The 18,666-nt window shown below is 40.1% G+C and overlaps 1 protein-coding gene across 1 annotated transcript; it reads left to right on the forward strand.

The window, feature by feature from the left end:
• The first annotated feature begins 131 nt into the window (after window positions 1-131).
• On the forward strand, window positions 132-17,941 carry rab15 (RAB15, member RAS oncogene family). The gene is made up of 7 exons (XM_032543512.1): window positions 132-479; window positions 11,280-11,340; window positions 12,756-12,816; window positions 13,895-13,972; window positions 14,573-14,662; window positions 15,614-15,679; window positions 15,910-17,941. The coding sequence occupies exons 1-7, from the start codon at window positions 356-358 to the stop codon at window positions 16,069-16,071; spliced, it is 642 nt and encodes a 213-aa protein (XP_032399403.1). The 5' UTR covers window positions 132-355; the 3' UTR covers window positions 16,072-17,941.
• The last annotated feature ends 725 nt before the right edge of the window (window positions 17,942-18,666 follow it).

The following is an 18,666-nucleotide window of genomic DNA, read 5'->3' on the forward strand; positions in this document are numbered from 1 at the left end:
TTTTTTTTTGTCAAGATATAGGCTAACAAAACATGTAATCATCTTTGTAGCACACAAATCACGTTCTCGATTGGGCTTTTATGTTGGAAAGTACCACCGGAAATGGCTTTATCTCATTGAGTCTTGCCTTACAATGGTCCACCGCGCCCACTGGAAGCTGGAAGCTGCCTGGGAAGCTGGAGCATCCCTGTTTTGTTACCCAGCGTCAGTGAACAAATAGAAGAAGCATAGCCTAAGCCCCATGTTGACCATTTGAGCAGACATGGAATGCAGGTGGGGAGGGATCGGTCATTCATCGCTGAGTTAGCTGACTGGGGCTTTTTTTCTTCTTCTTTAATTCTCACTACCCAACACTATGGCTAAGCAGTACGATGTGCTCTTCCGACTCCTGCTCCTCGGAGATTCTGGGGTTGGGAAAACATGTTTATTATGCAGATTCACGGACAACGAATTTCACCCGTCTCACATCTCCACCATCGGTAAGAGTCTGCACTGCCAGGAGTTAATTTTCTTTCATCATTTGCGTTAACTAACAAGCAGATTCGTTTGCATGGTCTTTTCAGTGTTTTCTGTTGATTTGCGCATCATCCTCTCTTTGTGGCCGATGGATTTTCTATTCAAATTCCACAAATTAGATTTGATTAGATTATACTTTGTTTAGGTTTATTCATGGTATTAGAGTATTTACGTGGAATGAATAGTGTTAACTATAAAATCAGCGTAATTGCATTGGCTGGAGGAAGGGGCAAGATCCAACACTTGGGAGCCATGCAGGTGAGTTTATCAACTATCAGCACTTGGCACAAGCTAGTGCAACCAAGTAACCTACCGTCACGTGCAGAGGTTTCACTGTATTTATTATACTAAGACTAAATCTTACTAAATAAAGCCCCTTTTTTAGGAACCCCTGACCCAGTCTCCATTCCCTAGAGTTGATTGACAGAAAATTCATCAGCAACTATTTTGATAAGTGGTTAATTGATTAAGTTGTTTTTCAAGCAAAACATTTCAGGGTTTCAGCCTCTCATCAATCACAGTAAACGGAATATCTTTGGGGTTTTTGGACAAACATAGCAATTTAAAGGCATCAGCTTAGAATCTGGTAAATTAGACCAAATGAATCCCCCATAGCTAGGGAACCAAATCCAGCTCCTTCGTCTTTTAATTCAGGGTATCTTGAGCAAACTTGCAGCAGGTCTTCATAGCGTTGGTCTTGGATCTGCCACGGCCCTGAAGATGACAATTGACTCAACAAAACTGAACCAGGCTCTTTATATAGGTAATATAGGCTGTGCAGTATGTCTAGCTCAATGTGATTTAGAATGCAGAGCATGACAGGCACATCTCCAAAGCTTCACTTTGAGGTAAGGGAAATAAGGATGGACAGTGTCCTGTGCATGCTGCGTTTCTTTCTCTTATCTCTTCTGCTGTAGCAACTGTGCCGCTGTTTGGGCGTGTGTTCAGATAGAGACGTCTTCTCCCAGTATGCTTCTTTTCGTTTGTGGTATACGTTGTGACTTTTTTGCAGTAATTGGCCATGATATAAGACAAAATACAGACATCCAAGGGGCTCAAGTGTGAAGGTAAAGTCGGGAAATGTTCCTCCTGGTTGTGATGGATATTGATTTTTAGTTAAAAAGAGAGAGACTATGTTGTCTGAATAAGGTCAGTACAATAAATCATGAAGCTGGTAATCAGGCTGGGATCTGCAGACAGATGGTGCCTGAAAAGATTGGACAGAAAAGAAAGAGACAATTCCACTCTTACTTGTTCATTTTGACATAATCTGGTGTGTTGGAAGCCTGAATGATGGTGGAGCTCTCAGTGAACTTCTGCAAACACCCCACATCCACAGCATGCTCAAACTCAAGTGTTCCACTTCCTATGACACTTCACTTTAAAGCCTTGTGTTGTTTTACCTGCTATAACCAGTAATATATACTCACAAGGCTTAACAATCCTGCAGAATATGCTATTTTAAGTCCTGCACCTATAGCGCTCTACAGGACACCACCTCCCTGTAGTCATGTTCATATAATTGCAAGCCCTTCTGATGTCTTTTACAAGAATGGTCCAGCGTGTCTGCATATAGTGTTCTTTCTGTGCTTTTGTTGCAGTGTACCAAGTGTTGACAACCACAGCTGGATGCTTAGAACTCAGGCCTTTGTGTCGGTGCAGGCAGTGGACTCCAGATATATATATTGGACTGACTACTTGGGGGCAACAGACTGTGTCTATAAGCCATGCTGGGAGGTTTTTCATGGGGATAAAATGATTCAAACGCCTCTCCTCAGACTAAACAAGCACATAAAAGTCCAAAGAAACAGAAAGATCAAGAGTGACCACCATCAGTGCTCTCCTGCGGAGGATCAATAAATAATTTCCCAACCTTCACGGTGACAGAGGCAGAGGGATATAAATTCTCTCCCATTCCACCCTCATGGGTAGCTCCATAATTCATCAGTTTCTGTTACAGTCCACTTACACGGTTTTTGCTCTTAATTTTCTAAAATTAAATCCAGGGATCTCTCACTGACAGGTTGTTTTCAACAAAGCACCTCAAGTCCTATATAAATAATAGCAACTAAAAAGCTTATATGTAGCATCTCCTGCAGTTATGCATAGAAAAAAAACACAAGACATGTATATACTGAGGGTTCCCAGCAAACACTGTGATTAATAGATGCAGATACCGTATGTGGACATGCATTACTCCTATGTGAGTAATGTCCAAAACCATGGACATTTTGGTGCTGCTGTAACAAGCTTTTTTTCTATTAGAGCTTTACACAAGATTCTGGTTTGCAGGTATTTGCTTCCTTGCAGCCCCAAGAACTTGGTACATCATCAGGTGTTGGATTGTACTGGGCTCTGTGTAGGCCAGGCAAGTTCTTCCACACCAAACTCAGGAAAGCTTATATTTATGGACCTTGTGTTGCGCCCGGTGGCATTTTGTTTTTTTTGGTATGCTACGACAGGCCAAAGGAAAATATTTACATAGATATAGTAAACAGCAGATATATTGTATATTTTAACCCTGGGGACTTTGACTCTATTATTTCTGTTAATCCTTCAAAATGTATAAAGTACAGTCTGGGCTTGTATTCAGACTATTTACTAGAGTTTCCCACACATAAGAAAGATAGTCAAAACCACAGAGCGAGACCTGCCTTCAAATCCAGAATGGTTGATCCACCAAGGTTTCTTGACGATACATCAGCAACTGAGAAATATAGATGACAATAAATAGCACACCTGGCTATAACAAAATGATATCACTTGTTTCCTCCTGGTTACAGCTCCTTATAAAAAAAAGCTCCACCTTTTACTCCCTTTTAAATATCAGTCAAAAATCAAACCAGTCCAGAATTCTGTCCTGATCTTACCTGAAGACTAATACACCGCCACTCAACCAGGTATTGCATTTTATTTTAACAAGCCCCTCAGTTCCTCATAAGACTTCCAACTGGGCCTGAGAGCGCATTTCTCTGGCAAAAAGAGCAGCTGTAGAGAAGATTTATTAATGCTATTCAGTCACACTGCTGAGTTTAATCTTCCCCGCCGTTACCTCCTGGCTGTCACAATACCTATAAAGAACGAGCCCAGTCCCTTGCCCTATATCATAGCTCAATAAGCTGCTGTCCTCCTGGTGGTGATCCCAATGGTGTTATGGTCATGGTCTGGTCAAACACTCAGCCAGCCGCTGCTTGACCGGCTCATTACTGTGACGGGCCGGGCATTAGGTCACAGCCACCGCAGATCTTACGAAGAGTTATTAAAGAAATCAGTGGCCCTGTCATAGCCTTGACTTCCTCCTGGTAGGAAAAGGTTTGGTCTTACAGCTCTGGTATTCGCCATGGGCGGGGCTAAGTGCAGGACGGAGCGTCAGTGCATCTAGAAGGAACTTGTTTGGGTGGAACATGTACGTTCAAAAGTTGTTTTAGTCGTGCATAAGAAAACTCACATTCGACAGATAAGTCTAGCTAGCTGTCTCGAGTTAACCTGCAGAGATCTGAGGAGCAGTTAACCAACACATTCTCACTCCCATCTCGTAAAATACGGACGCTTGGTCAGGTGCCTTTGTCGTTGTTCTTGTCATACAACATATAACACGCGCTTGGTCAGGACTATTGCCGAGTATTGCAGTGAAAATCCTGTCTTTCACCCATCTATCCCCCCCCGCCCCCCAACCAACTTCCCTACGCCGAAGGTCCAAACGTCTGTATTTTACGGGTTCGGAGTGAGAACGGGTTGGTTTACCACGGTCTTCAGACAGTAAATCAACCAGAATTTACAATTCCAACATAGAGGCGACCTCTACCTCACCCAGTAAGGCTGAGTCCTTTGCAGCAGCCCTAGTTTAAATCCAACTAGGGTTGATATTTTTAAACATGTAACATTACATAAGTTATGGCAGAACTTATCACAATAGATTAATAACAAATTAAACTACTTTTCTTACAACACAGGGTCTATTTCAACTTATATGACTGTCATATTGGACTTGTATGTAACATGAATAAATAAGGACCAAGTCTACAGAACAGGACGTGTTTTACTGGTTGAACAGTATAAAATAAATAAAGATAACAGGACACAATTTTTAATACTTATCTCTGATTCATTCCGTTTTGTTGTCTCTATCTATTTTTCACTTACACTGTCACTCGGTTGAAATATGCACCCACGTGGTACAAGTGGCACGGTAATTGGCCAATAAAACATAATCATTATAGTTTCAAGCAGGCTCTAAATCAAACACAACTAAGCCACACTCCCAGAGGACGGGACGCAGCGCTCCACATAATAAACAAAATATTGTCATCTGTCCGAAAAGAGGGACATCAGGCGAAATTTTTGGCGGAACAGGAGCAATCCAGGAAGTGGAATGTCGTGGATATAGACAGGACATTGAAGGCCAAGTCCAAAATGAATATTTGGGAGTTGAAAAAGCCGATGATTATGATAATTTAACCTTGAGCAGGGTTGAGGAGAAGGCTACAAAGGTCTGGCAAGCTCACGCCTTTCGAACGCCACAGCTACAGATTTCTTTTTCTTTTTCAAACTTGTCTTCTCAAGTGACCTCCCCCCCGATCTAAATGTAAATGCTGCGTAACACTAGTCTGATATGAAATAAGCTGAATATGGCTGAGTCATTATACAGGTTGTTAATTACAGATTGATAACTAATTTGCAGCTAATGTGTTGTTGTCCTGCTGTCCCCTGAAGACAGTAACTGTTGGCGGTGGTGGTTGTTGTTGTTGTTGTTGGCTGTCCTCTGCTCATAATGATAGTCATGGATGACCCATTCTCCAGGGAATTTGTGTCAGTGCCAGGGCATCCATTTGTCCATCCGTTAGTGAGCTTGTTGCCGTTACCTACAGCGCACTGACACGTGTCACAGCCTAATCCGTCTTGCATAGTCAAACACAGTCATCCCGGTAACTCGTCGAGTCAATTTTGGGTGTGTACCCATTAGATTTTACATGGCTTTCACACTGCTGATTGTGAAAGACTGCCATGTTAAATTAACTGCCTGTCTCTCCCTGCACATTGTGCTTGTCTCCATCGATTCTCTGAAGAGAAGAGGGAAGTCCGTAGAATGATTTTCTTTTCTTTTTTTAAAGGTGGTCTTTGTGGTTTATTTTCTGTAGCCATGACAGCCAAATTATTCTGAAAACTTGGCAGATGCGGAGACCTTCAGTCAAGGTTTGGTTTGCAGTGAAAGTTAAGTCAAATTTGGGGGTGGTAGTAGCTCAGTCCATAGGGAGTTGGGTTGGGAACTGGAGGGTTACTGGTTCAAGTCCCCGTACGGACCAAAGTATGGTGGTGGACTGGTAGCTGGAGAGGTGCCAGTTCACCTGAGCAAGGCACCGAACCCCCAACCGCTCGGGGCAGCCCCCTCACTCTGACATCTCTCCATTAGTGCATGTGTAGGTCCTGAGCATGTGTGTGTAATTCAGGCCTGTGTGTAATAACAACAGAGTGAAAAGTGTAGTTTCCCTTTGTGGGATTAATAAAGTATAATAAAAAAAAAAATAATGGGCAGTTCACTGTTGAGTTTCAGTTACATTTAAAAACCTGTATTCTTGTTTGTTCCCTTGCAAACCCGTCTAACCGATTCCAGAGAGTGGCACTGGCACCATAACACTGAAGGCTGCTCTTGAATCTCACCTCTATTCTGACTTTAACTTGTCTGTGAAGTCATTTTGATTTTTCTTTTTTAAGTTTCCAGATTCCAGCCCCTTGCTGTAGACACCCACTGTACAGCTGGAGAATCCATTAGTCCGTGTCTGCATTTCATATTTAAAATCATTGCTGTGTGCATGGATGACTGCTGACTGGAGCTTTATACAGTGCTAATACAGCTGGAAAATGACGCAGGAAGACAGCCTTTTCTTTTTATTATCTCCTCTCTCCTCACAAGCCTCAGGCAAAGTTAGCCACTGATTGTTATGCTGACCTTTCATTTAGTCTGAATGCTCTTTAGTCAAAGGCAAAGGCCAGCACACAACTTAAACGAGGCCTCACACTGTTGAGTCAATGAGCTCCAGCCTCCGGAGTCTTCCCTCAACTCTAGCTTGTTTTCAACAAACACACAGTCTATCAGCCATGCCGGCTAGAGTACATCTGTTTCTTTATGTTAATCTCTTAGAACACAAGCTTGCTGCTATGAAAACCACAAACGGCGGTTCTTCCAGTTATGTGAATCGATTGGACTCAGTAGCTCTTTCTCAGAGTGTGATGCCGGCTGTGACACGCAGGTGCTGAGCGTCAGGTTAATTGGGATGAACTGTTTAATTGATTTCTCAGGGATTAGTGTGGTCTATAGAAGCTTGTGGGGTCGCTTATTATCGACTTGGATGCATTAGTCTGAGGAGACATAAAGAATTCAGCAGAAGCAGAGTTAATGACTGATTTATATGGTAATAATCAGATTCTATACAGGATGTTTATTATTGCTATTGTTTGTTATTAATTGTTGGAAGGCTACCATTTGGGACAATGACGTCATGTCATCGACTTGGACAGATTATAATACAATGCAAAGTAATGTTAAAGGCCCCCTCCCTACCACATGCCACAGACAGAGAAGTGTTGCTTTCCCATCATTTTAATGGCACTTTGCACGTTAATCACAATTCTAAATTTTTCAGTGAAATGTTGCTTTAAAGGTCCAGTGTGTAAAGTGTTTAGCGGTTCTTTATCAAAATCGGTGTTGCCCGTTGACAAACCTGTCTTTTTTTTGTGAATATTTACCCCCACCATCAATTCCAAGTATTCCTATTGGCTTGAAATTTTACATTTACATTTGCATGAACTGGGGTATTCATGTGCCATCTTGACTCACAGCTGCTGCTAATCTGCTAATGGGTATCGTCGCTTCCCAGCCCAAGTTTGAAGAAGGAAACATGGAGGACCACACATATTCAAAATCCAAATTTCAGGAACAGGAATGTTTTTCTTCGTCCAGACAAAAATAAAAAAGGATATAGAAAAGAGCAAGAGACCGGCTTTTTGAAGCGTGAAGGCTCCCGTAGCTGTAATACGCACTGTATTTGGAACTGCGATATATATATATATAATGTATGATCTCAACACTAGATGGGAGAAATTCCTACACATTGGACCTTTTTAAAAAAACTAACTTTAGAGTTGAAAGTGCTGCTGTTGGTTGTAAACTTCAGTTTTTCTTAATGTTAGATAAAGACAGTGTCAGGATCCTGTTGTGTCTGACTGCATTTGTGCCATTCTTGTGGCCATTTTGTGTATTGTGTTGTGTTTAGGGCTTGTTGCTGTTTTCCATGTGCTCTGTGGTTACCTGTCTGTCAGGTGTCTTTGTCTTCGCCCATCCCCTTATATGGTCTGCTCTTCCTGTCTTGTTAGTGTTCCTCTGTTCTGCTCCCACCTGTTCCTCGTTACTGTCATGGCCTATCCTCTTTTCTTTCTGTTTATTGGTCTGTGTATTTACTCCTCTGTTTGTTTGTCTCTTGTCTGTTCGTCTCTCTGTTTGTTTCTGTGACAGTCCAGGGGCCTGTTGCACGAAGGTAGAATGAAGAAATCCAGGATAACTGAAAAAGCTCAGCTTGACTTAGTGTGATCCGCTCATCACGGCTTAATCGGTTGTACGTTTGCTGAGCCAGGACGAGAAGGTGAAGCTATGTCAAGCCAGGTGGAGATAGCTGGGATAAGTGCGCGTTCACAGCTTTCTTAAATAGACCACGGTATCTATCACGGATATACTGATGCAGAAATGGAGAAGACTCATGCGGCACACAGTATGTTTCACCCAATGCAGCTTCTAATGGAAAGTAACAAGGAGGTGAAGGACATAATATGCAAAAAGAGAAATATGGTTGCTGTTATCAAACAGAGAGAAAAAGCCCACCAGACTATAGCAAACCGACTGAATGTGTAAGGATGTAAAAATATCTACTTAGACCTAAGACTAGAAAAGCGCTATATATATATATATATATATACAGCACATTTACATTTCACCTACTAGTTACTCCACATTTTTACAAAGTTGTAGGCTACACTGTGTTTTAATTGCTTTAATATTCTTGTTTCATGTGTTGGTTTTATTGATGTGATAAATGTTTCACTTTTATGGTAAAGTGTCTTTTAGGTAGCCTACCATGTAAAACACTATATAAATATAAAATGTATTATTTAGCCTACTTTTGTCTTAAAAGTGAGCCGAGGGATTGAATGTTCCTTGGGAAATGTACCCTAAGGACTAGGCTTAATTTCAAACCCTTATTGACAACGCAAGAACATGTTTTACAACCATATGCACATATCTCTATAAGCTATGTCTAATTCTAAATATCTTTCTACAATTAATGTTCATACAGAACAAACTGAACGGGACATAAACTAGAAAAAGAAGTAAATTACTTCAATATACACTGTAAGCACATATGTAAAACTGGATTATTCATGTTTTTTTTTTAATTCTTCTGACCAGTGACAGCACCAAAATAAAAAAGATTAAGAAGCATTGTGGTGTTCCCGGTGTGATGAATGTAAACTACACTATATACAGTACGTATATAGGCCAAGTTATTGGTCCAGTGATGTGAGACTAATGGAGAAGGTTATGAAACCAAAGTAAGCTGTAATACCTAATAATAAAAAGCATTAGCCCTACATATTAAGGAGTAACACAAACTGTCCTTTTATTAGAGAAGGACAAGCATCAAGACAATGAAATCATTAATGTATTGGTCTCTGACCAGTCTGCCTTTAATGTCATCTGGGAATATCGCTGCATTGTCCCACTTAATCTCCGGAGCGTGTCCGTTATAAACCTGAAGCTGCATCGACCACGGACGCCGCGCTGCTCATCTCTACTTTTACAGAGAGAGTGGACACTGACGTGATGTACAGGTCTGCCAGCAGGCAGCCGGATGGTGTCGCTAAGAACTTGCATTGTATAACTATTATCACCGGCCCACCGGGAGAAGTCCCGACTCTCCTGATTGCCACTCGGCATTTGGGTGCCAGTGCAACCATGTCTAACCATCTGAACAACTGCAATATTAGGGGTTTAAATCAAACTCGTAACAACAATAGTGACAAGTAATGCATGTTAATCAATATAAAGCAGAACACATTGAGAAGACAACAGAATAACTGTTAAACACGTTTATTTCAGATCAGAGCAGCAGCTGATTTAACACATGAGACTCCAGGATTAATCTTAGCCTGGCTGTTAGCCTGCTCTGGACCAGCCTACCCGCAAAGAAAAAATCTCCATGGTTACTTGGCTGGGTTTAATTCAACCTGGTTTCGTGCAACCAAGTCAAAGCTAAATTCATCCAGGATAACTTGAATATCCCGGCTTAATCCCTTATCCTGGTTTCGTGCTACAGGCCCCTGTTCGTTGGTAGGTGTGTAGTTGTGAGTTTCTAAGTTGTAGAGTTAAAACAAAGTGTGTCTCTTCTGCACATTTGCCTGAAAGAGTTTTGCATTTGGTCCTCCTGCTGAACCTGTGACAGATAGGCTGCCGAAACTCTTCACACATATACTCAAACTATGGGACAGTATACACTATACTGTAGGAAATTATGTAACAACACATGTGATAAAGGTTCCTTTATTTTGATGTAAGCTAGGCTAAGATAGAGTACAGAGCTCTTTGATTTTTTTTTCAACAAGACTTTTAAATGAGTCACTTTTAACAGAGATTGTGGTTTGTACGCTCCTTGGCCTACGCAGTTAATTCATCTACAGTCCTCTGCAATATTTTTGTGAATAAAGACAAGTATATATTCTGCTGTTGTACAGGCTTTACACATGCTGAAGTTTAAAAGGCTGATTCTGATATTTTATTAGACTAAATAAATTTAAATGTTTAGTGGCACCTAAAATGTATTATTCTCCACCAGAGTTACGCACGTGGGAGAATACATGAAACAACATTTATGCCATGATTTAATCAAGGAGTTAAATAAAAAATGTTAAATGCTCAGAAAATGGGACTCCAAAATCCTGAAAAGTAGCCTACTTGGTAGTACGATGCTGTATCCTGGATAGAGACTTAAAATGTTCAATTGTCTCTTTCCACTCTGACGAAATGCAACATTTCACACACGCAGATTTACTTTTTGTTATAAAAGCATAAGAAATACTTAGCATCAGCACAAAATACCAACTATCAGCAACCTCTCTTCAAGCATACGATTATCAATTGTGGCCTTCAAAAAATGAACTCAGGGTGAGTCGTGATAGAAATAAAAAACAATTGGCCCTGTCTGTGATTTTCTGTCTATGAACAATACCACACTCAGCCGTCTGAAATCATAGATCTCTGAAGCGTGAGTGGCCCCCTCCCCATCTTAGCTCTGCTTCTTTCTCTCATTTCATCCTCTGCTGCTACGCACCGCTCAGCTATCCGTTTTGCCCGTCTCCCTTATTTCACCTCCATTGAGATCGATGCAGTGGACTGAACCCTACAAGGACTCGGCTCGCCAGATCATTAGCCCAATCTTCTAACAGGCTTTTTATACGGGAATGATTTGGCTCTGGTTGCGTTAATGCTCTCTATGATATTACAAAGCTGCAGCAGATACTGGTGAACCTCGTTCTGTAAAAGCCTCACTGGGTTAATTGATTTCAGTCAATTATTGAGTGGAAAGTGCAAACACCTCTGAGAAGATTCAGAACTTTATGTCCAAGCACTGCACTCACAGTTTTGGAGGAATATCAACTACATTCAGAGCTGCTCTGTGAACGCAATATTTCCTAACCGTATCTTTTGTCTCTTGCAGGAGTCGACTTCAAAATGAAGACGCTAGTAATAGATGGTATCAAAGTACGGATACAGATATGGTAAGACAGTGGCATGGGGCTGCTGGACGGCCCTGTGCAGGAGATTAACAAAGTTATTAGATATTACACAACAGAGTTCTGATAGAGGGGTTATTTTTCATATTATATGTTCCCAGGGGGGACAGTCCCCCCCCCCCCCCCCCCCCCCCACACACACACACACACACACAAACACACACACACTTTTTCAAAATCACGTTTGTGTCCCCCCAGTTTGAAATTTGTTTGATACTATTTCATTTTTACGTCTAGGTGATCGGCCCATATTTTAAAGCTTTGACTTTTTGATATTATTAAACGTGCGTTACATTCAAGCCATTGCCAAATGAGTTGCTACAAAGCTAATTAAGACTTTTACCTCCACATAACTCTCTGTATTTCTCATTATGGCTATATTCAGAAGATTGTGGCGTCCGGTGACTTTTTTCCGCGCAGCAACTTGAGTGAAGATAATGCCCTATTAGGAAGAGTCTATCTTGTTTATTTTAATCCTCCGTGTCCTCCTTGGCTTTTAGTAACTGTGTGGAGGAGGCCTGTGTCATGTGAACCAAAACCAACCAAATCAAAGTCACACCCTTGTATGGTTGTATAATTCATCATGTTTAGGGCATGACACTTAGCTCTTGTCCTTATTGTATTTTTACAAGAGTTTTTGCAACCTGGAACAATTTCAAGTTTTACAATGACAAACTTCAAAACTGACAAAATTGATAGTATTTTGAAAAACTGATCCAAGTAGTTTTAGACTCAATGTGTTTACATTTGACTACTTTTAGGCCAATTAAATAATAGTACTTTTACGCAGGAGGAATACTTGGTGATCTTGAACATGCTCACACTGACAATGCATACATTTCATTGTTTAGCAGGTATATTTTACCAGGTTTGCCATTTTAGTTTAGCCTGTTAGCATGCTTACATTTGCTAATCCAAATTTACACAAAGTACAGGCCGATGGAATGTCATTAGTTTTTCAGGTTTTGGATCATGAATCAAAGCAATGGACACATTTAAATTTGACCTGATGGTGGTGTTAAATAAAAAGTCTGGGGGTCAACAAAGTAATTAGATTTTATTAATAGGGATCTTGAATATATGTAGCATATTTCACAGTTATCCATCCAATAGGTAGATATTTTGGTCTGGGCCAAAGACGGCAAAGCAATCTCTAAAGCCCCGCTACTATCATGGCTGAACAACCTAGCTTAAAAACTGTGTTGTTCCGCCCACTGTTCTAATGAACAGTTTATAGTTTGGATTCATAGTTTACACTGGACAATGACAATAATAAGACATATTTGCATTTAGGTATTCTATTAAATCCTGGCCACTGCTGCTACTCATGTTTTCATATTATAATCTCAGAAATGTATGTGTGTATCATTCATGTTCATATATGCTTGTTTTCTTTCCAGGGACACTGCAGGCCAAGAAAGATACCAGACCATCACGAAGCAGTACTACAGACGAGCACAGGTAGTCGACCTCAACTCTCCTCCATTAACTCTGCTGCTGCTAGTGATTTTCAGCAGTGGAGCCAAAGGGGGTAATGTTATCTTGATGAAAATAATATAAAAGTAATAGTATATTTATTAAATCTAAATTAATAATATACTTTTTACAAGCTACACAAAACAGAATAAATGAGGATCCTTTGCATGTTAAATAGTGGTAGGCGACCCCCTCCAGGCTTACAGAAATAGTTTAACCCTACTGCTCAGTAGGACACTCACACATTCAAACTGGAGAAGTGGCCAAATGGCTCAAAACATAAAATAACGCGTTGTCCACACGTTGTATACACGTTGTTTACGTGATGTCAACGTGTTGTCTACGTGTTGTAAACATGTGAAAAATCAACGCATTGTTAACACGTTGTTTACAAGTTGTTTACGTGTTTATGTAAAGCATGAGAAATCACGTGTATTTGAACTGTTTGGCTTTCCATACATATCAATCACTGACTTGTTTGGCCGTGATTGCTCGCGTGGGCCGCGGCGCCCTGGAACGCAGCACAGACACTCCCTGTGGAAAATCAGGGTAATAATATAACTTCTGAGTAGCATAACAAATTTGAATCAAGTGTATCTCTGATATTTAATTTGTTACAGCTACAGGATGATAATGCCTCATACTTCACAGTCCGGGTGTTTTGATGAACCATTTAGGTGCTTTTTAAGGGATCTTTAAAGGATGTAGCTCTCCGTGGCCAACCACAAACACCACTACTCTGACATTGTTGCATATGATTTTTGCCTTTGCTGTTGGCTGTTTAAAGAGGTTAAACTGGATGGAATTGAATTGTCCATTTACCAGAAACTGACAATGTAATTGTGTCCTGTTCCTGTTCTGTTTTGTGTTCCAGACAGTGGCTGACAATTTGAAATGGTGGTCTGGTTTCTCTACAGGAATAATATTAATGTTTTCAAATATATTGATTTTAAAATGCTGCTATAAAGCATTAAAAAGTCCAGAACATTTTTTTTAAGCATGCACTGGTTCTCATCTGTTTTTTGTTTTGTTTGTCTTTTAATCCTTTGATTTCGCTCCTCAGGGAATCTTCCTGGTGTATGATATCACAAGTGAGCGATCCTTCCAACACATCATGAAGTGGGCTAGTGATGTGGACGAGGTGAGTCACAGAGATCGGGGATTTAAGATCAACAGGCTTTTTTTTTTTTTCTCACATTGTAGAAAAGGGCAAAACTGACACAACTACTTACTTTGTGCCGAGGCCTTGGGTTGAGAAAGAACAGATGTCTGACATTGTGCGATGAAAACCAAATGCTTTGGCCAGACAGATGCTGCTTTTCTGTTTAATTATGTTCCATCTTGTTGTCATCATATGTTGAAATGTGTAGTCAAAGATATTGATGGAAAACATTTTTGCAGTCCCATTTTTCTCTCGACTTTGAGTCTTCACAAAGCAATCTCATCTGCCCTGCTTCTTCCTGTCATTTCCCAGATGATTTTATTCTATTAATAAAGTCAGGATGGACCTAATTTCCTCTATGGGTCCGTCCAAATATGCACACTATTGATCTTGGCATGCTTCTCACTTACTTTTAATCTAAGTCTCATTTCCTGAACGCATGTGTTTTCCTCCCGCTGTATTCTCTTGACATTTGAAATCTCTCTCTTCCTATCTCTTTAATTTGTTTTTTTTGTATACCTCTTCCACATATGTAAATATCCCTTGTTTCCTTTTTATTCACGTAACAAACCCCTGCAGTATGCTCCTGAGAAAGTCCGGAAGATCCTTGTAGGGAACAAGTCAGATGATGTAGACAAGAGGCAGGTGGCCACAGAGCAAGGTATCAAGGTGGGTCTGTGTTGTAACTACAGTATTTCGCAATGGATTATTACACCTTTTGGCTTATAAAATAATGTTCTAATACACATTACTATGATGCAGGTTTTCTTTGAGTCATGTTTGGGTTCTGTAAGAAATTAGGCTTAAAGTTCAACAAAATCCTATTAAGTTAGATGAGAAGATTGATACCACTTTCATGCAATAATCATGGAACTGAAGCCTGGAGGCAGTTAGCTTAGCATACTTAAGACTTGAAACAAAAGGGTACCGCTTGTTCAAAATCATGCCCTCCAATATCACCCTTAAAGCTCAATAATTAACATATTTTGTTTGTTTAATCTGCACATTTTTTAGTTTAGTTTTTTACAAAACTCAGGTAAGTAACTGCCCCTAACTGTTGTTAGACACAAGTTGTTAATTAGTGAGCTTTAAGGGTACTGGTATAGACTTCTTTTTTGAGAGCATCAGGCTAACTGTATTCCTCTACTTTAAGTATTTATGCTAAACTAATGCCTCCTCCCAGCTTTAACTCTACAATTATTGCACATGAGAGTGGTATCGATCTACTCTTGGCAATAAAGCAAATACGCTTATTTCCCAAAATGTTAACTGTCCCTTTCCAGAGGTACAGAGGCAAAAGTTTATATTCCTTCTTAGGTTCTGGGAGAAACCTTTTTGGCTCCAAGTTCCCCAAAAGGGGTGCTCTTTGTGTTTGGTGTGTGGTACTTGTATAGGAACTTGCGGCGTAGTTTCAGTCATCCCTGACACACCCAGCTGACCTCAGACAAACACTGACTTTTTATCCTGTTGCTTTACATTGCCTCACATTTTCCAATTAAATTATGACAGCCAGCAGATTACACTGCACCTGTGTAAAAGGAAATAATGTTCTCCGAGTCCATTTTCGAAATGACTACTTTTTCAAGAAAGTAAAATGTGTCACCGTTATCTGTCCTGTAGCTGGCCAAGGCTTACGGAATGGACTTCTTTGAGACAAGTGCCTTCACCAATCAAAACATAGCAGAGGTGAGTTTATCTGAACTGAATGTAATGACCATGTACAGAGTAGTGACACAGTCAAAGAGCGACATGATTAGATCATATTCTATTTTGAGTAATGTAATGACAGGCCTTAGGGAATTGCACTCAAGACCCCTGGTTTACAAGACCAGTGCTCTAACCACTGAGCTATGAAGCCTCACTGTATACCAGCAATAACTATGCATCCTAACTGACTGACCGTTTTTCCTTCCAAGACTTTTACACGATTGGCTGAACAGGTGCTGGCAGCCAATAAAAAGGACCTGGATCTTCTCCGAATGTCCACTAATGACGAGATTAATCTCGCTGCTCTGGAGGAAGAGGAAGGACTCTGTGACGGTGCGGCAGGCGACCAAGACAAAGGCTGCTGGTGTTAAAGTAACAATTTAAATGACGTAGTCTGTTATCACCAGAAACTTTGCACACTCTGGGCAACATGTTTCTCTGTTTGTCCTTAGTTGAAACACAGAGGAACACTGAGCTGCAATTTTGAAACCAGCCATGTTCCTCTGTTTCACAAGATCAATGCCAAAAATGCTAACGAGCCATTTCAGAGCAGTTTCATGGACAAAGGTGGAAACATTTTGCCACACAGTGCCAAGTGTGTGGTGGATTAACCAACTGAAGGTCCAAATGTCAAGGTTTAACTCAGTGGGACAGCATGTTCATTGTCTAAAGCACTGATTCCTGTTCAGTTCAGTGTGTCTTCTATTTAAACAAATGCAAACCGCTGTCCACCCTAAATTCTGCAATTGACATACAGTTGAAAAGACTAAACACAAAAATACAAGATTTAATCATCTTTTCTTACAGACTTTGTACAGTGTCCTCATGTAGAGGATGGGGAATGACTTGGAATTGTCCATCGCTGACTTGAAACCTTTCACCATGTTGTATTTCACATTACTTTTCCTAAGCGCTGTCTCTTATATCGATAATAAGGCTGGGTGCCTTGCAAATAAACAATATGATTGGTTACATTTGGCCTACATTTACCACTTTAGTGTTTTCCTTTATGTGGGTATTTTAGCACTCCTAGACCCATAGCCTTTCCACCATTGAATGCATTAGATATAGTGTGGGAAAGTGACCACAAGAGGGTGCTACATGCATTGTGAAAACAACACACACACACACACACACACACCACACACACACACACACACACACACTGAAAAGATGTTCAGTGTTAAATTATGCTAGTTCACTATATTTTATTATGTGTTTGTTTTTGGTTGTAATTGCATTTGCAATGACTACCTTTAATGCAATGGGATTCTAAATATATGCAGCCATTACGTTGTTTTCTTTTATTATTTTCATGCAAATATTGGCTCCATAGAACGTTATGCAGCTTGTAATATCATCCATGTTTGATATTGGCACACATACAGTACATCCTGATCATTTCCAGTCAAGTACACCAGTATTTACACCAAGTTCGTAACCGAGAGAAACATTAAGAGCAAAATGATTCTATTTCCCTGTAGCAGATATTTTTTTCTCTCCATTTTATAGTCTTTGTTAATAACCGAAAATACTATATAGATGGTTTGATACCTGCCCATTGCATTGTACATACCATGTTTTTCAAAGCATTGTAGATCGGTAATCATGCAGATACGCCATTGTTTTAACGTGTTACCATTAGAGGGCTGTATAAACAAGTCCACAGTGATATTCTAGATGGTCTGAAATATTCCCTCTATGATGATAATAATGTCTTGGTCATTCTGTCCTTTTCTCACTGTTTTGTACGGAGTCCAGTGGAGATGCCTTTTCTTTTTTCCCCCCTCAGACTAAACAGGGACAAGCAAGAGTTTTGCATGCGATCCACTCTTCTTTCCTTTTCTTTTATTGCAACTTCAATGAAGTTAATAATCAACTGACCGTAAGACAAGTATAGCATTTGACCAGAGTTGCCTGTTTGAGACTTAAACAGAATGACCCATCATTGGATGAACTTTGGCTACATTTTTTTTGCAACTTAGTAATACTAAATGCTACTCAAAACAATTGTTAATCTGTGCACTGTATGAAATGGCAGTATGTTGTACTGAATGATGTTCTGGACTAAGCTCTAGATACACAACGGGTTGTTTTCAAGAACTATTTTTTTTTTCTTTCTTTAAGACTACTTCAACTTGTATTTGTGGAAATATATTACATGCAAAATGTCAAATGCAACATGTTATTCTTGGAGAGCAGATGTCACATGTTTATGAGTAAATACTTGCAGATATATGACTCGGTGCTAGCCTGTCTTCTTGGTAATGTCGAGACCCGGGGATCCCTTGGTATGAGACGGGGACACAGTACATACTGTTGCACTGTGTTAGAGTAACAAGTACCGAATGTCCCAGGAGAATATGATCCTAGCTATAACACAAAGAAACACACACAAAACAGTGGACTGTAAAGGCCTATTGTGCACATTCTCCTGATTTATACATTAAATCATGAATCACAATTTACTATATAATGTGGTTGCAAGCCAGAAGGGAACTAAATATTTCAGATATTATTTGACATTTTCAAATAATGGGATGTTAAGGTATGAGTTACAGATAGCATGCACATTTACAAAGGATTTCAATTAATATAATAAACCAGGCAGGCAAGAGAACATGTATACTTCTCCTGCATGTTCTGTATCTTATTCTGCATTCATCCCCTTAAAAAGGGGGACAAGACGTGATGAGTGACATGTCATTATTTGTTCATGTAGTGGTGGTGAACACAATAATAACAATATATCAAGTAAGGACTGAGTAACTGCTGAAGCCAATGTCTGGATATTAATAAGAATATTTTTAAGATACTGATACACAGAGGTGGGCAATATGGAGGTAAGGTTAGGTAATCTTCAATCACAAAAATGGTATGACTATTTTTTGTGCTTGGTATAGATGTTATTCAAACATACTTTCTAGTCCAAAGCCAGATCTTTTGTCCACTGTTTGACCTCGAAC

Source organism: Etheostoma spectabile, chromosome 18 (assembly GCF_008692095.1).
Source record: "Etheostoma spectabile isolate EspeVRDwgs_2016 chromosome 18, UIUC_Espe_1.0, whole genome shotgun sequence".
Classification (NCBI taxonomy): Eukaryota; Metazoa; Chordata; class Actinopteri; order Perciformes; family Percidae; genus Etheostoma; species Etheostoma spectabile.